At 32.1% G+C, this 19,419-nt stretch overlaps 2 protein-coding genes across 2 annotated transcripts; one reads left to right on the forward strand and one right to left on the reverse strand.

Annotated features, from left to right (window-relative positions):
• Positions 1–152: 152 nt before the first annotated feature.
• On the reverse strand, positions 153–9,302 carry LOC149902432 (uncharacterized). Its single transcript, XM_090110114.1, has 7 exons — positions 9,005–9,302; positions 8,197–8,367; positions 7,682–7,989; positions 6,833–6,989; positions 6,275–6,389; positions 4,267–4,397; positions 153–2,388 (listed from the first exon to the last, which is right to left on the reverse strand). The coding sequence occupies exons 1-7, from the start codon at positions 9,125–9,127 to the stop codon at positions 2,287–2,289; spliced, it is 1,107 nt and encodes a 368-aa protein (XP_089966240.1). The 5' UTR covers positions 9,128–9,302; the 3' UTR covers positions 153–2,286.
• Positions 9,303–9,806: 504 nt separating this feature from the next.
• Positions 9,807–19,130, forward strand: CysRS (cysteine--tRNA ligase, cytoplasmic). The gene is made up of 12 exons (XM_090110037.1): positions 9,807–9,945; positions 10,063–10,260; positions 10,352–10,615; positions 11,267–11,483; positions 11,643–11,853; positions 12,276–12,508; positions 12,930–13,163; positions 13,472–13,607; positions 15,532–15,737; positions 16,187–16,349; positions 17,677–17,873; positions 18,253–19,130. Exons 2-12 carry the CDS (start codon positions 10,079–10,081, stop codon positions 18,376–18,378), a joined length of 2,169 nt encoding a protein of 722 aa, XP_089966163.1. The 5' UTR covers positions 9,807–9,945; positions 10,063–10,078; the 3' UTR covers positions 18,379–19,130.
• The last annotated feature ends 289 nt before the right edge of the window (positions 19,131–19,419 follow it).

The following is a 19,419-nucleotide window of genomic DNA, read 5'->3' on the forward strand; positions in this document are numbered from 1 at the left end:
AATCATACTTGTAAAAAAATAACAAGCAATGCAGCGTGTATTTCTAACAAACAGTTGACAAATAGGTACTGATAACCTTAAGTCGGCTCTTTAGTATTTAAAAGTAAACAAAAAATATGTTAAGGGAAAGTTAAATAATAAACACAACAATATTATATCTTTCTCTTTTATTACGTAAATCACTAATATTCAATACAATCAACGTCCTTCGCATTGTCGTCACACCAGAAAAACATAATATAATAAGTAAAGTAATGTAAACAACTGACTGAATTCGACATCACAATAGTAAAAACACAAGTAAAACATATAAAAACAGTGCTATTGGAAGACACTGATAAACGTGGACTTTTTGACTCTAAGGAATTAACTCTTAAAATTATACCTTTGTATCAAAGAAATAGAATTCATACACGTAAAATACATCATCTCTTACTTATCCCACTCCTTCCAGGTCCAGCTGTTCGAATAACATTCAAAATAGTGGATATAAAAATATTGGGTATATTCAATTTTACAATCCCGTACGCTTACGTAGGGAGGGGAATCTATATACAATTTAATGAATTAAACCATTTGCAAACATGAATACAAATTTAATAATGATTTTCGTGACCCTAAAAGACTAGTAAATGAAAGTAATTAACATTTTTGTACAATTTCGACTTATCATTAGAATAACACGACGATAATATAACTAATAGAAAACTCTGAAGTGATCGTTAACAGAGATATGACTTAGATGTTAGTTAACATACGATACAATATGTTTAATAAACGTTACGAACATTACAATCAAAGCTACAAAATTAAACCACATCAGTTTGACTCTCAACTTAATTATTACGCTGCCTATTTTATCTAACTATGATTAAAATTAAATGTTTTTAATTGTACATTCTTTATCAATTTGTATTGTTTTAATATTAAATGATACGTGTATTTTAAAAATATGCAATGATAACGCGATTATATGAACTACTTTGTATTAAGACGATAAAACAAATTATAATATTGTATTTTTATTATTTGGAACAAAATGTAGTTTAATTTTGCAATAACTACACTTTCACTATAACACTGTACTCTTATGTATGATGTAACAAATCTTTTTGGTAGTATGAGTAAATAAATCAGACAATAACAACATTTCATAGCCTCTTGCTTATATACTACATTTCTATTAGTGCATGCCCTTAGATTTTCAAGTCTTATTTTTTATAAAGTATAAAACTCTTTATTTTGTCAAAAATTATTAAAAAAAAAGTTTTTATTTACATAAAAATGATCATAAAACTTAACTAACCGATTTGAGATACTTGACTTACTACATGGCGTTAATATGTGCAAATCGATATTACTATTGTCACATCACTCGTCATATATATTTTCTTTTTATTCATATATCTTCATACTTCTTCATAAGACTGCGAAACATTTTTATTAAAAGGTAAGTGTTTGTGCCACTTTCTGATATCATGCTATAATGCTATCATATAACATAAAACAATTATTTGAACCGCAAGAACAGCTGAATTTTGATTTAACTTCTAGGAGATGTCATAGTTCAACTATCTGTTGGATAAAATAATTATTTTACAGTATAAGAATGAGCTATAGATGTTTTAAAGGCCGGTTTCGCAATCTATTGGACTTAGGCATAAATGCTTCATTTCACGCAAGCTTAACAGTAGGTATATTGTATGGGTTAGGGTCACAGATCACATATCGAAAGCACCAATGTATACCACAACTCAAGCACACTGTAACACTACGATATACACAACACGATATTGACTTTGATTTAGGAGCAGGTCCTTACACTAAGAGGTGACGCGAAGACGACCGCGGCGGTCGTGAAATGTATATAACTTTCGTATTTGAGATCATTTCGAAGTCTTATCACTTTGTACTGTCTACACCAAGCTTATATCTAATACACTGGAGATTTCAGTATGAACATTAACTTGTAATAAGAAAATATGGCCTTGAATGACGCCTGTATGTTTTTTATCCCTTTCACACCCACTTGCCAAGTTAGGTGTGAAAGGGATAAAAAAACATACAGGCGTCATTCAAGGTCATATTTTCTTGTTACAAGTTAATGTTCATACTGAAATCTCCAGTGTATTAGATATAAGCTTCTTGGTCTACACCCAGCTAATAATTTTGAGCGTGATTTGAGCGTCACCCTGTCTAGAATAATATTAATTAATAAGTCCGCGATCGTGTCGGCGTCACAAAGAGACGGTGGCGACATAAGGCCGCTATACGTACGCAGTCGCGCTAGATCTGTGTGGAGAAGCGGGGCCGGGGCAGCTCGAACACGTCGCCGTGCACTGAGCGGGCCAGCGCTTTGATGCTCGCCGCTATGTCTTGAGTCTCCTCCTGTTGATTAATTGTTTATTTAATAATATTGGATACACATTTTTTGTATGACTGATAATAAAAACAGGGTGTAATCGTTAAGTGTGCACAATCGATTATTCCGTAACTATTGCAAATATCAAAAAACTTTAAACTGATATAGAAAGTACTTAACCTAATGAGTAAAATGGCTATAGTAAATTTTTAATTATTTTTTTAATTATTATTTTTAATTATGTGTTTCTAGTCTCTAGAAATATAAATAAGAAATTTTATATAGAATAGGGGAGACTCCTTAATCTGTGTTATGATAATGATTATCTAGTTACTTAACGATGAAAATATACGAAGATTATTCCTTTGCATTTTGCTGTATTATTTGAATTATTAGTGCAATATCTCAGCACACACGAAGGCATTTTGAACAGAGCAATAGCACGTGTTGACGCGGCAAGTGGGGGGCACAGCCCGGCACAGACTAAATGAGTTTGTGACGTTTGCCTCTAACTCGTGTTACAAAGAGTGTAGTAGCGATGTCCTCTCTAGTACGTAGTACATAGTAACTCAATGATACAAATAAAAAAAAAATAAATAAAAAGGTACACAGTTGAAACTAAGGGCATAATAGCTCCAGTTTAATTTATACTTATAACACAGAATACATAATAGTAGCTATAGGTCTACCAGAATCTGATGGCATATTTATATTTAAGAAATAAAAGATTTTCATGTGGCAATTTTATTTGACAAATATCAAATTGGTTGTCAAATTATTTGTCTTCTTTGCAATTGATGAATAATTTTTAGGATTTTGTCTAAAAAATCTTTGAAAATGTCGAAAAAGCCGCTGTGATCACAAGCAAGAGGTGTTGTTTATAATGTGTATAGAAAAACATTCGATGATGAAGGGTCAAACACATCACAATTTTCAATTTTGAATATTTTATTGGTAAATTGGACTTACCCGTTTTGATAATTTAAATTAAAAATATTATATGTAGGTAACTATAATATTGTTTGTTGTTTCCAATATAATTTTATGAAAACTTATTACAGGAGTTTCCAATACGGCTATTCGTGAAGTCCAAGCTGTCCAAGTCAATTTTATAATGTGTACTTATATCTGTTAATACTTACGAAAATAAACATAGTTTTATCTTATTTTTATTTTATTTAAAAAAAAATTATAAGCAATCTAGATTTGATCTGCATTATCATTACATCCATATTTTTAAATGGCATAATGATAATGAATATACAAATATAGGTATGTGTAAATAATAATATGTATTGCCTATATAAAAGTAATATGTATATTATACATGTAAGTATGTACCTACATAATATTAAGTGGATATCTCATTATTAAGTACAGTATTGTCCACTTATGTAATGTGACTAATGATATTGAGGACAAAATAAAAAATAAGCAGTATCAAGATCGTTCAGTCCATTTTCCCTAGGGTTGCACACTCAAAATTTTGATTTCCCTAATTGCCATCAGATTCTGGTTTACCTATAAACGCTACAGAACGAACACTCTCAGCCTCCCGGCAAAATTAAACATTTACCTAACCCCGCACGATCATGCTATAAATGGTCCGCATTTTTCTGCAAGGACGATACGCAACGAAGATTGACAACATGTATCAAATTGACTTAAAGTAATTTTATTATTTTGGATTTGTGATTAAATCGTTTTTCGTAGAAAATGTTTAGGTATTGTGCTGTTTACGGATGTATTTCATCAGAAAAACGCGAATTTTTTTTTATGCTAGTCACAAATGTGCCAACCATAAAGCGTTAACACACACATTTGCAGTCTCTACAGTGTGACTGTCAAAACGATAATTTTTATGGAGTGTCCGGGGTGTACTTATAATTAAGGTGCACACTCACAAAATCATCGAGATCCTCGTGGTCGGCGCGGTGCGGGTGTGCGGGCACGCTGACGGGCAGCGAGCGCGCCACGTCCGCCGCCGCGCCGCGCCCGCGCGCTATGTGGATGCCCTCGTCGTTGCTGCCCTCCGCTGTATCACACACAATGTTATTATATGTATTTATTTGTGTATAGTGTGATATTTTACATCAAATTTAGAGAAAAAAAAGACGGGTTGCGCTCCGGGAGTGAAAACTTGATTATTAACGTTCAGCATGTTTTATATTTTGGAATGGTATCCGTCTTACGCATGGAATATAAGGGCTAAAAAAAAAACATCCGTCTTACGCTTTTTCGATCAGGCCACGTGTCTTGACGCGAGTTTAAGATTTTATACCCAACCCCGCTAAAGAAGTTTTCACTTCAAAATTTAGACCATTTTCCCTGCATTGACATAAAATTAGAGGGTGTTCAGAAAATGTAGCTTCTTTACTTTTCTTACAACAAATACTGTCTATCAAATTTTAATGCTACAGATCAGTCATCAGACCACTATCCAGTGGCGTGCATTCCTATTATTAAAGCCTACCCTACCCTACCATTTACCAAACTCTGATCAATATTTAATATGCATAAATGAAATTCACAGAGTCATTAAATTTTATTAATTGCGCAATGTAGTTATGAAATAAAAATATATTTCAAATATATTTTAGATCCATCTATCGGTATTTTGGTAGCATTATTATCTAATTTCTATAACACCGGCTCGGCTCAAGTCACTATTCATGCGCTGCACTAGCGCCGCCACAGGACCCAGTACGTCACGGGACGGCAAAGACACAAACTATCCGTGTCTAAGTTTTTACATGTGTGCTCTGCGTGTCTACGCATATTTTATATGCGTGTGTGCCTATAAACACGGCACACTGATGTAATAAAACCACGCACACAAACACACAAGGTAGGCAGTCTTTTTACGAAGATGTACGAATTAGGTACGAACCGAATTTGGAACTACATCGAACGTCGAAACTGAAGTTGAATATGCGACCAATTTAAGAAGTGTGATAATGTATACAATTTTGTAGCGGTAAAGACCATCTGCAAATAGTATCATTATTCGTTTGTTTTGTTTTGGAAATAACAAACGTTTACTTTGAGGTTAAATTTCTTTTTTGAGAAAATTAATAATGTTTACTACGACAATTTGCAAGTGAAGTGTTTTGAGAGTAACTAAATAGATTATGTATATCATCAGTGTATTTTGTAAGATAATAAGGCATACCTAATTTAACGAAAAATTCTTATTTTTGTTTTATGAATAAACTTTTATCAAACAGAGAGTGATAGGAAAAAGGCCGATCTATAAATGGATCTATACCGGAATTTGTAATACAAAAAGGTAAAGTTAATCATTAATTACATAATATAGAATAATAGTTAGGATATCATACCTACTTTGACAATTATTTTATAGATAATATGACCTATGTTCGTGATATGTTTTCCATTATTTTGCGGAAATACTATGTATCTCCAATCAAATATCAGTACTGCAATATGAAATATTAGTTTTTATGACTTATTATCATTGCAATATTTCTGCCTACCCTGTCCAAAAACTCTGTCTGCCACTATCTCATACTTCCACATATGAATTTTCCACATGAAATTTGAATAATTTATATATAGATTACTTCGCGGAACCAGAAAATTATATCACTTACTTTAAATAGTATGATAGTATTAGTATGATCTATAAACAAATTAATAATAATCTCAATTTGATTTACTACATTTTATAAAAAAAAAGACGTGTGGCATTCGGGGACTGCCGCGGTAAAGCTATTGCATGCTATGCCTTCAAGCCGCACCTCTGCGCCCGTCGGAGTGAGGAGTGTGAGGTTTTTTCGTTACGGAATTTCTGGATTCGGTCCCCGCGCTCAAGGCCCGCGTTAGAAGCTATGCAATAGCTTAAAACTTATTTCATAAAATTAAATAGACAATTATTTTAAAGAAACTTACGATCGGAATCATAGTCGTCAAAATCAGAGGCCATGTTTCGTGAATCCATGCCCTCTAAGTCGAATATATCTTCTGCATCCAAGGAATCCTCCTCAGGAGGAATCTGTGCATTTGTCTGTTGACATAATAACACAACTCATTAAACGCTGAAAAATGCAAAAACACAATGTTATCCAATCCAATATTATTCGAAAATTTGAAAAAAATATATACATATATGGTGTTTAAAATAACTAAGTATAAATACCTTGACCACTACTTAAATATAATATAAAAGCATACACAAAATAAAAACTAAATTATATTTAAAAAATTTATTTTATATGGTGATGGTGATTTCTTTTAACTGGGTAAGTAGGCAAAATCCGAGTCTATGAGGAAAATCGAAAAATGTTGAAAAAAGTTAGAAGGCCAATTTTGAATAGTAGTTGGTTTAAATCAATATACCTTTCGAAATTGAAGACATTGAGGCCATTGTTTTGGAAAAAAACTTATGTATAAGGCACCTTTTTAAAATAACACTTGGTAATTTTTTTTTTTAAATGATGCACAATGTACCTTAACAACATTGTGTGTAAACTTCTTAGCATCTTTAAGGGAAGACAGTCTCCGTCTCTGCAGGGGCGGCGCGAGGGGGGACGGTGGGCCGTTGTCCACACTGTTGTTGTTCATCCAACCATCGCTATCTGCACTGTTTCTTGTTTTGCTTATAATACTGCAAAATTTCATACAAATAGTTAGATTTAAAAATTTTAAACACTAAAGGGTGCTTTTCTACCAGAGATGTGCGAGGATGCATAGCGAGGGAAGTTCCAATCATATTGATTCATTTAGTGTTTCAAGCGATACTATTAGTTCCTTACAAATAAATCCTCCACTCAAATACTCGCAAATCTCTGGTGGAAAGACATCCTAATGAGATGAATTTTTTAAACTACTTAATGCAACTAGAAATTAATGAAATAGGCAGATTTTTCATGTACTTATAAGTTATAACAAATATCAGTGTTTAAAAAAAATTATAACTACAAAACAGAAGATTACATGTACTCATAACTCATTAGACAATAAATAATAAGATATTTATTATAGATAAGCTTGAAACACAAATCATTGATGAAAATAAAGAAATCAAAACACATATTTACTATTTAGTTCATTGCTTTTCTCAGTTGTAAACATTAGCATCAGTGCCAAATATTCAAGCACCAGACTTGCAAATAAATTCTATGCCATGTCAAATAAAATTAGCATGCATTTGTTTAATACTGACGAATCAACACTTTCTCCTGTGTGAGTTAAATCAGATATTGTATGGACTATTCAAAAAACTTACACAGTCATACATTTTAAATATGTATGTGTTCTGTAAATTACAAACAAATAATTTGGTATCACTTATCGTACCTAGATAAAATTTTATGATCTCTTTGTGCTCTTTCTCTATAAGCTTCATATTCTGCATATTTCTGTTCCTTATACTGTCTCACAGCTTCTTCTATTGCCTCTAGTTGTGACTGTAGGTTCTGATTTAACTGCTTTCTCAACACAATTGCTGCCATTGACGATAAGTTGTTCTTTGTACTTATGACCTGATTGTTTGTATCTATATTTTCTTTCATCTCAGCATCATTTGATAAATCCGGGACGAGTAGGTTAAAAACTGGAGAGAAGTTAGTTGCTTTCTTAAGGTTGATAATGTTTTCTTGTGTAGTCTGTAACAGATTTTAACATGATTAAAAAAAAGAAAACTTAGATTTATACTCTAGTCTCTAATACATAAATTAATGATGATGTAAATTAAAAACTTAAGTGAAGTAATACTGAAAATAATCTATTATTCAAATATAAATAAGTAAAATCATAATTTAATTTATTTTGCTAAGTATTAAATATTCAATGATGTTTTTAAGTATGCACACCTGTATAGACTTATTGATAAGTGCTATATCTTTTTCTTGTAGTTTAGCAAAAGTTGTCTGTCCGCAAGCCAAACATGACTCTACAGTCCACCGTCCGACAACACGATCCCCAACAAGTGCTGGTTGAACAACAGTATTCCTCAGTATACTCAATGGACAGGAGATTAATTTCTGAAAATAAGTTAATTTTAACTATAATTAAAAAAAGATACAGCATAATTTATTCCAAATTAGAAAGAAGAACGGAAGAAATTCATCTGCATCAATGTGCTGTTCTGATTTTATTTTTTTATCTGATATTGATTTACTGCAACACATTTAAATATTTTGATAAAGTCTACTGATAAACGAGCAGATAACTAGCTTGTTCTGTTAAACTAGATTTTCATTCAGTTATTATATCCAATAACATTCCCGTAAATTAGATTAATAAATGTTTTTGTTTATATTGAAAAATATATTAAGTTACCTACTGTATCAAAAATATGTCATATTAAATATCGAAAGCTAAAACAAAATAAACATAGATGTTTACATGACAAAATGTATATAAACATTATATAACGTTCGTATTTCATAGGAAGCAAAACTACAAGCTAGTTACCAAAATAACCTTTGTTATAATGAATTCAAGTGGATGTTTTGTTATTCTGTAACAGCATCCATTCGTATTACTAATTATAATCATCGCCTTAGTGCTTGCTCTCGTAAATATTCCGTCAGTAATGTATTAAAATTGTATAATATATTAAACTTTAAGTCAAATGTCTTTAAAAAGTCAAGGTTGAATAATGTTTACCGATTATACCTCACTGAAAAAAATGTCTCTTTGTTCCGTCGGTGATAACTCCAGTCTTTCGATATCGGTGATTTCTTCCATTTTATCGCATTGTAATACAACGTTTAAGCATTTGCAAGCACAGAGAGCCATTTTAGTTTGTAAATAATCTTAGATTTGGTTAAATTTATATAAAAGACACACAAATGGAGTAAATGTACTATGTACAAAGTAGTTCAAATTTCAATAGAGTCGAAACGCGTTTGTATTTATGTTTCAATCCACAGAGCAAGTAATATTTTCAATCTATACACACATGTTCAATATTATTCACACATGCAAGAAGAACAAAATAATATCTTGACAACCGTACACAGATCTAGTAGTAGATCTGTGCAAATATATTAAATAATTGATTGATGAGTTTTGTTTAGTCTGTATCAATGGCAGATTTCACAGGCAGATTTGATACTTTTTTCTTAGTTGCATAATGCATTGTTTAATAACGTGATTCTATTTCTTGTAATTTTCTATAGAAACAATATTAGTTTATCATGTGGTTTATCAATATTAGAACACTTAGCATGTAATTTGTAAAGATGATAAATGCACCAACTAAAGAGGACCTAATGAAAAAATTGTGGGACCTTAAAAGACCTAACGAAGACCTATCGATTAAGGTCATTTTCGACCCAAAATTCCATTGATGGGGTGCTAAGTTAAGTTTGCATTGGTGATAGACTTGGTGATAGATGCCATGATTTTTTTAGTTCTTATTTCTAAACGACTTTTGTCACAGTGACATTTGCACAGATGGACATCAGCTCAGCTGTTGTCAGGTGTCAGCACACGTGTCAAAACTGAAAAGTTGCTAACCCGCTGTATCGGAGTAAATACATTACGACTACATTTTATTAAAAAAGTGATGTAAAGAAATGAAGGAGAATATATAATTTGAAACAAATAAACCGGTAATAACGCTTAATACGAAAAATAGTATTTATAATTTTAATAATTAATATAATTTTTTTTATTGAGTTTACTTTGAGGTTAGCTAAAATTACCTTATTTTCCTTTCGTTTGAATAGTTTAAACATATAAAAAATGTCGAAGAGAAGTCAACCTAGTTGGAGCCCGCCAGTGAGGTCGGAAGCAAGACCAACTTTAAAGCTTTATAATAGTCTTACACGACAAAAAGAAGAGTTTGTTTGTTCCAATGGTAATCGAGTCAATTGGTACAGTTGTGGTCCTACGGTATATGATGCTTCCCATATGGGCCATGCAAGGTACAAACTTCAAGGATTTGTTGCTTTTACGTATTGATAACAATAATAATTTTTAAATAATGTGTTATAATACTTCCAAAATTAATTTCAGGTCCTATATATCATTTGATATTTTACGACGTGTTCTGACAGACTATTTTGGTTATGATATATTTTTTGTTATGAACATAACAGATATAGATGATAAAATTATTAAAAGAGGAAGACAAAATTATTTATATGAAAAATATATTGGAGAGGAGAAAAGTTTAAACACAATTGTAGATGCAACTGCTGTTGTGGATTATTATGAAGAAGTAGTGAAAAATACTGCTGACGTAGACAAGAAAAATTGTTTACAAAAAATTCTAGATAAGTAAGTATTATTTGGTTATAGAGTGAAGCCAAATTTGCAAGCTTGCATCATGCATAGTATGGCACAGTCTCTTTTGAGTTCATTGCACTGCTATGCCAAAGTAATACAGAAATAACCTGTGTTAATATTATTGAATTGCTGTAACATACAAATACATTGAACATGTTACACTCGGACTACGGAAGGACTTTTAAAAACTGTTCAAGTAGCATAAAATGTTTAATATCCATGTAAAATATTACCATCCCTTTATATCTTATATCAATTATGAGTGACCAATATTTCCAAGATATATCTCTATCACGGGTACATTTTAAAGAGAGCTAGGATACAGCTAGATGACTCATTCACTTTAATTCAATTATCTTATGAGAGAACAAATGGGGATGAGAAATACACAGGCAGGCAATAGTTTATCTTTTTATAGCTAGAATTCATATTATTCATCAACATTTATTAAGTACTAGGTTTCCGCCCGTGGCTTCGCCCGCGTTTTCCATTCCCGTTCCTGTGGGATTTCCGGGATAATTCCTATCCAAGTTGCCCTCTATATGTGTTTTTAATCAAACTTCAAATTCTACTATTTCTTAGTTTGCCCTTTCTTATTAATAATTATTAATTTTAGAATAAATGAAATAATATTATTTTCAGTGTTGCAAGAGCAGTAAAAGAATTAAAAGCAGCTGTAGAATCAAATGATGAAGAAAAAATAAATTCTGCTAAGGCTGAAATGTTAAAATCTGCCAAAGATCCATTATCAGAATGGTTAGATAGCAAATATGGTGCGAGTGTCACAGACAATGCAGTATTCACAAAACTTTCTAGGTATTGGGAAAATGAATACCATAAAGACATGAAGGCCTTAAATGTATGTTGATTCTATTTTAAATATAATTTGTAACTTAAAAAAATAAAACACTTATAATATATTTTTGAATAATAAAATAATTGAAGCTTCTTTGATTCATCTTATATATTCTTTCATATAATATTAAATGTAAATAATAACTGTTTAATCTTTTTACAGATCTTACCTCCTGATGTATTAACAAGGGTTAGCGAATATGTACCACAAATTATTGCATTTATACAGAAAATTATTGATAATGGTCTTGCTTATGAATCAAAAGGATCAGTGTATTTTAATGTTAGTGAATTTGATGGTAAAGACAAACATCACTATGCTCGGCTGGTTCCTGAGGCATATGGGGATGCAAAATCCTTACAAGAAGGAGAAGGTAAGCATTCTATAATATGAAATATTTATATTATATGATGATGACGATACACTTAAGATGAGATTGCCCCCCAGTCAAGTTTTGTCTATCCTGCTGTTAGGTACTAGTGATAGCAAACATTTCCAACTTTCCAAAGAAATGTAATTAAAAAAAAGACGTGTGCACTCTGGGACTGCCGCGGTAAAGCTATTGCATGCTATGCCTTCAAGCCACACCTCCGCGCCCGTAAGAGTGGGGAGCGTGAGGTTTTTCATTACTAAATTTTTGGATTCGGTCCCCGCGCTCAAGGCCCGCGATAGAAGCTATGCAATAGCTTAAAAATAATTTAAGGGAGAACATAGGCTACTTTTTGTTATAAAATTAAAAACTTATATTTCCATTTATTCTAAAATGCACTTCCATTATACCTAATCTATTTACAGGTGATTTGAGCGACGAAAGTGCCGAGAAAAAGTCGCCCAATGACTTTGCTCTATGGAAGAAGAGTAAAGCCGGAGAACCATCATGGGATTCACCTTGGGGCGCGGGCAGGCCAGGCTGGCATATAGAGTGCTCGGCTATGGCGGGCGATGTGTGTGGTTCCAATTTAGATATACACACTGGGGGAGTGGATTTGAAGTTCCCGCACCATGATAATGAGTTGGCTCAAAGTGAGGTTAGTATGTTTTCGAGAGTAAATAAAGCATTTATTAAATTAGGCTATGGATTCTTTTCGTGTTATATGCAGTATTTAAAATATTTTTATATCATATTAGCCGCATGTGTCTTTGCTCTGTCTTTGTTGAACTGGGATAAAAAATAAATTTAATTTTTTTGGATTATGCTGGTGAAACAATTTTTGTATAAGGTTCACTTCACTAGTTTTTAATTATTACAAGCAAAAGGTCAATTTTTTTTCTCTTTATAATATCAGTATACAGAAACTTGGTATAAAATTCATATTTTTATTTCTTATGATGTGCTAATAATATTAAATTTACCTAATATATAACATGGTGAAAATATAAATTTATTATATTTTGATAGAATCAGTAATTACAATATGTACTTAATTTATCGTTATTTCACTTAAACAGGCATATTTCGACAAGCCAGGATGGGTGAATTACTTCCTTCACACTGGTCATCTAACCATAGCTGGTTGTAAAATGTCGAAATCATTGAAGAACTTCGTGACGATATCTGACGCGTTACGACGTCACACAGCACGTCAGTTGCGTATCGCTTTTCTATTGCACGGCTGGAAGGATACATTAGATTACTCAGATAATACAATGGAAATGGCCATTCAGACTGAAAAATTGTTTAATGTAAGTAGTTTGAAAGAATCGTATAATTGCTATAATTGCTAAGATTAACAGCGATTAATTGATTTGTGAGTCAATCTGGTTTCTTTATGATTCAAAAGAATATTATCTATGTGTCAAATTTGATTGTAATACTTGTTTTAATCTCTAACATTTTTTAGGAATTCTTCTTTACCGAAAAATACTACTTTCTTACTTAACAGGCTACTTTTTGTTATAAAATTAAAAACTTATTTTCTAAATGCAGTTCCATTATATCTAATCAAAATCTAATCAAAATGACAGGTGATTTGAGACATATAATTTTTTAGGAATTCTTCTTGACCGTCAAAGATGCGTTACGAAGTGGGTATGATGAAGGATGCGGCGGGGAATGGAGTCCGGAGGAACAACAGCTCTCTAATAAAATAGCAATAGTGAAGGAGCAAGTTCATGCGGCACTTTGTGGTATGTTAATAGGATATAAATTTATAGATTTAGTAGAATAACCTAGGAAGTATGTCTGTGATTTCGTTAATGATCACTGTTGAATTTTATATTCATAATTTAAAAGATTTTCACATTAAATTTATAAAAAAGCGGCTGCCTTGTGGCTATAAACACACATACAGGTAAATTAGCTTGGAGAAATTTTTGCGTTTGTAGTAGTGTATGGTCAGCAAATAAAATAAAACAACATTTTATTTTTAGTTTTTATTTTATACAGGGTTACTTGAAAAACACCAGCAACCTCGCAGGACAAGATAGCTAACATCATAAGTAACAACATTTGTTCTACGACTTTTGGCATAACGCAATAAATTATTTTTAAATGATTTTTTAAACTTTTATTGTACTCTCCTTACATTTGTAAGTCTATGTTCTATTAATTATCGGATGGATGGACGACGCGACGCCCCCTTCCCCCGTTCTCGTTCGCTTTTTGTTTACGTAATTTTTGGGAGGCGTAGAAAATTAAATGAATATTTATTTTTGTATGAAAATAAAATCTAACAAATTATCAAAAGTCAAAATGTTGTTACTTATGATGTTAGCTATCTTGTCCTGCGAGGTTGCCGGTGTTTTACAAGTAACCCTGTATATATAAGGGATTTTAAATTAAACTATATGTGTTTCTCCTCTGAAAAAGATGAGACTTTATTTTAATATTTGCACATTTAACATACATATAACTTTTACATTAACAATGTTACTAAAATGAAAAATTTACTAACCTGAAAAAGAAACGACATTTAAAGTTTAATTCTTTAGTTTGAGAAGTCAAAGGCTTGCCTCGACCATGTTTTAACACTGGAGCCATATTGAATTAACAATATAAAGTTACAACACTTACACACAAATTAAACACTAGTTATGGCCCTGCCTTCATACAAAACTGCTGAATACGCCGTTCGCACGGGAATAGAATGTGGATGCGATTTCCCTTAGTTAGCATCCAAGCTTACGTCTTTATAATTATTAAACTGTATAAATTCATTCTTTAACTCCGGTCTGCATCGTGCAGACATGGGTGTAAAAGTCTCATTTTAGCTATTAAATGTAGTTTTTAAGTACAACTGAGTTTTCATTTGGGGCCTCCGGCTGCGGGACATGTAATTCACTTCAACAAATATTATAACAATAATAACAAATAATAACAACAATCAACAAATACAAAATTTATCAATTAAACTACGTACATAATAATTATAATTTTTGAATGAAATGTGCTTTATGTTCTAACGGTACCAAACGACTGCACGTGGCACCTGCGGACAGCGTAAACTGGTTTATTCTGGTTTTGTGCGTGTTTCCACTTTCCACTATCAAGTGACGATTTATTTATTTGTTTTGTTTCGTAATTATTATGGTCAAATATTAATTATGAAACAAATTATTATGGACACGATATTTTATTGTTTCACGGTAGTCGCCTTGTCGTTTGCTCAAGGACGTAAAATTGAATGATATATTTTTTTTTATAAAGTCAAAACCATTTTCTTTCAAATAAAAACTTGTTTTTATTGAAAACAAAAGTGTTGCTAGGAATAAGTATAAAATTAAATAGTAATGTTAGGATATCGAAACATTTTTGTATAGGCCAGAACGATATAGTGGAAACGCGCTCTAAGATCTGAGTAATATACACACCACTACATATGCAAAAATTTCTCCAAGCTAATTTACCTGTATTACGTGACAATACGTAATAATTACGTGATAAATTTATTTTTGAGTTAAAGAAGATTTAGATACTTGCAGAAATGGTTTTCCCTTTGTATCTTTAACCTAATATATCAATCATTGTTATGTTTAATTATTATTTAAGTAGGCTTATAATATTTTATAATAAAAAGCATTATTCATTTATATTTGTTTATTTTAATAACAGATAACATAGACACTAGAAGTGCCATAGACGCACTCCGGGAGCTAGTAGGCGCAGTCCATGTGTACTTACGTCAAACCACACCAAGGAACTCCCCAATTTTGGCATCTGCAGCGAGATACGTTACAGATATACTGCATATATTTGGAGCTATTGAAGGTCCTAGAGGCCTTATTGGTTTCCCAGTTGGTGACGCTAATAACGTTTGTGTAAGTTATCTTTAATATTATGTCAGAATTTTTTTGTTAAATGAGGATAGTAATTGATAATCGCTATGCAATAATTTAAAGAACAGAGTGTTAGATTTCAATCTGTACAGTAGGTATACACAATCCAGTTCGAAGGACCATGACTTACCATAAAAATAATATACATAGATTTACTTGCCTGTTTGTGATTGCATGTGTACCGATTTGATGTAATAACAATAATGTGCAACTGACATTGAAACTTATTTAAATTATGTAATGCCCTGATTGACTTCATGTTTATGATATATGAGTAAATGTATTCGTTCACGAGTTCTAATGCACTTTCTTCAGCTATAGTGGCTTGTTAGTCTGTTTGTTTGAGGTCAATGTACAAAAATTTAAATTCGTCTTAAATTGTTTAGTTCGTGTATTTCACAGTAGAATAAAATATAAGGATAATCCAACAGCTAGAAGAAGCGGTGATGCCGTACTTAGAAGCACTGAGTGTGTTCCGCGGGCAAGTGCGTGATGCGGCACGTGGTGCGGCGTGCGGGCCCGTGCTGGCGCTGTGCGACGCGCTAAGGGACAGCGTGCTGCCCGAGCTGGGCGTGCGGCTCGAGGACAAGCCGGGTGAGAGATATATTATTATTATGTATTATTATCACAGAATACATAATAGTAGCTAAACGCTACAGAACGGACACTCTCCGCCTCCCGCCAAAATTAAACTCTTACCTCACCCCGCACGATCAGGCTAAAAATGGTCCGCATTTTTCTGCAAGGACGATACGCAACGAAGATTGACAACATCAATCAAAATGACTAACAGTAATTTTATTATTTTGGATTTGTGATTATCGTTTTTCGTAGAAAATGGTTAGATATTGTGCTGTTTTTTTTTATTATAGGACATTATTACACAAATCGCACTAGTCCCACAGTAAGCTCAATTAAGGCTTGTGTTGTGGGTACTAGGCGACGATAAATATAATATTTAATAAATACATATGTAATATATAATACATAATAACACCCAGACCCAAAAACAAATAATTGAGTTCATCACACAAATATTTGCCCTGACCGGGGATCGAACCCGGGACCGTCGGCTCAGTGGCAGTTACTTTACCACTGCGCCAACCGCGTCGTCATGTTTCTCGGTTCCATAATACTCGGGTACCACCAGAAGGACGGTACCCAGACCTTTGGAAGGCTTACGTGGGGACACGGATCCAACACGCAGTGGCCCTTTAGAGAACTTTACTGTGTTGTGGGATATTATTATTATCATCTTCATAATCATATTCATAATTATCACCATCTTTATCGAAATCGTCGTGATAAGCATCATAAGTATTAGAACATTTGTTTACTACGGTTTAAGAGTTAATAATTGTCAAGTTGTATGTGCTGTAAAGAATTAAATCTAAATGAATAAGAAAATATCTCTACTAATTAACGAAAATTAACGAAAAACTTTAGAGTAACATACTTTGGAGATTGCAGTTATACAGATAGAAATGCTCAGTGTGCCTTTACCTGTAATATTTCGTTTAACCTTGCGTTAATTTTTGGTTTGAATATTTTGCCAAAAAGCGTCGCTCCACCCTCGTTCGATTACATTTTCGTGTAATATGCTATGTGCTCGTTAGTTTTACAATCAGTTTATCGTTAAACACCGAATCCGTGTTCGGAGAACTGTGTTATAAAATTTAATAACGATGAATTTACTTCTGACTTGTAAATGCTCCAATGACTGCACCGTGATTTACCCATAGGAAAAGGTAGAACAGCGATTTTTATATTATAACAAGTATCTTATTCTTTAATGAAATCAAGGTTGTTAGCAAGAATCTATTATATGTAGCTAATATCTATGTGTTTTTAATTTTTTTTTAATTCTCCATGTAGCAAATATATTACGAAAGTGATTTTTATTTTTTTTAATTCCCCATAGATCGCACAATTGTGAAACTAGTTAGCAAAGAAGAGCTTGCTCGGGAGCGCGAGGAGAAGAAACGCATCGAAGCCGAAAAGCAGAAGAAGAAAGAAGAATTGCTGAAAGCGCAGAAGGCGAAAGAAGAACAGAAGAAAATACCTCCTGGAGAGATGTTCAAACGGGAGGCGGACAAATATTCTAAGTTTGATGATAAGGTGAACTTTTTTTTTTACTAAAGTTTTTTGAAACCAATCGATATAATCAATATCGACAAAACATCGATAATTAACCATAACCAAATAAAATCATTAATTTCTATCGAACTGTGAAACGTCACAAAGAGACAAAGTTAAACTTATAAACGCCCTTTTTTTGCGCCTCAAGTCAGAAATCTACATGTGAAAATTTTGTAATATCTTGATCTCGCGGCTTCAATCACGTGGTAGTGTACCCGCATGAAAAGTAGTCTATGAGCTTATCCAGAGATAATCTATCTCTGTAACAAATTCCATACATATCCTAACAACTGTTTATGTTTAGTGTAGTATTAAGTATGATGTAGTGTGCTTAATAATAACAAAATATATTTTCCAGGGTTTACCAACACACGATCACGAAGGAAAGGAGTTAAGTAAGGGATTAGTCAAGAAGCTGCAGAAATTGCAACAGGCACAAGAGAAGAAATATAACGAATATCTCGCCTCAATAAATAGTTCATAAACCGTCGTAAAACGGCTTCGAATTGGTACAACATTTTTTAATATTAATTAAAAGTATTAGTTCATTTTTGTGTCTACATAATATTATGTATGTATAAAATATTTTATTAATGTCTCTATTTATAGAAATAAAGTTCAATTGTTTGCAACGTCTCAAATAACATTTAGAGTTATACTGTATTGCGCGCAAGCGTTTCTCATTTCGTAATTTTGAGCGTGTTTTAAATAATTATAAAAATTAGTGGGTCACTTATTATTTGAAATAATATTTAAGAAAACAAATGTTAACTTAAAATAATGGGATTGCAGTGTCTGCTTAATAAGTAACGTTATCTCACGAATTATTTAATTAAACTGCAAGTAACGATTCAATTTACATATTAAAAAAAAAAATATTTATAATTTAACTTATTAATTGGTATAATGAATATTAAGTTATCATAATAAGCTAAATTCACCTAGAAAATAAATATATAATTAACTTAAGAAAGTACCTACACATAATAAATTCAACATCAATTGTATTTGTAACAGGGCTCAATATTTTATTGGTTTAAGTTACACCAATTAAGTGGCATTTACTTTTATACTAAGTTAGTAAAAAAAACTGCTTTGTGAATGTTATAATTAACCATGGTCTGAAATATTTTACTTTCCCCTTTAAAACTTATTTTAAATAAAATATGCTTTTTGTTTATAACAAATATTTTTGTATCTCTTTGTTCAGAAAACAATACACGATTTTTTATCATATCTAAGCTGTTTTTATTTATAAATAAACAACCAAAGTTGAAAAAACAAACATGTCCACAAAATTTCTTGTTTACCGATTTGTGATCGTCCGATTATGATTAAATGATCCGACGTGCATCAAAACGCAATAAAAATCACGTAGGGTACAAATCCTCAAATTTGTATCTAATAGATAACTAAATTATGGGATGAATTGAGGCGTCGTCAAATCACAATAGACGTATTTTTCAATGAGAAACGGGAGCCGCGTGCGCGACGAAAATACCCTAAAAAGGTGAACAGAAGTTTT

Source organism: Colias eurytheme, chromosome 15, assembly GCF_061535395.1.
Source record: "Colias eurytheme isolate Ceu_HAF_F1 chromosome 15, ilColEury1 Martin Lab GWU primary, whole genome shotgun sequence".
NCBI classification, from domain to species: domain Eukaryota; kingdom Metazoa; phylum Arthropoda; class Insecta; order Lepidoptera; family Pieridae; genus Colias; species Colias eurytheme.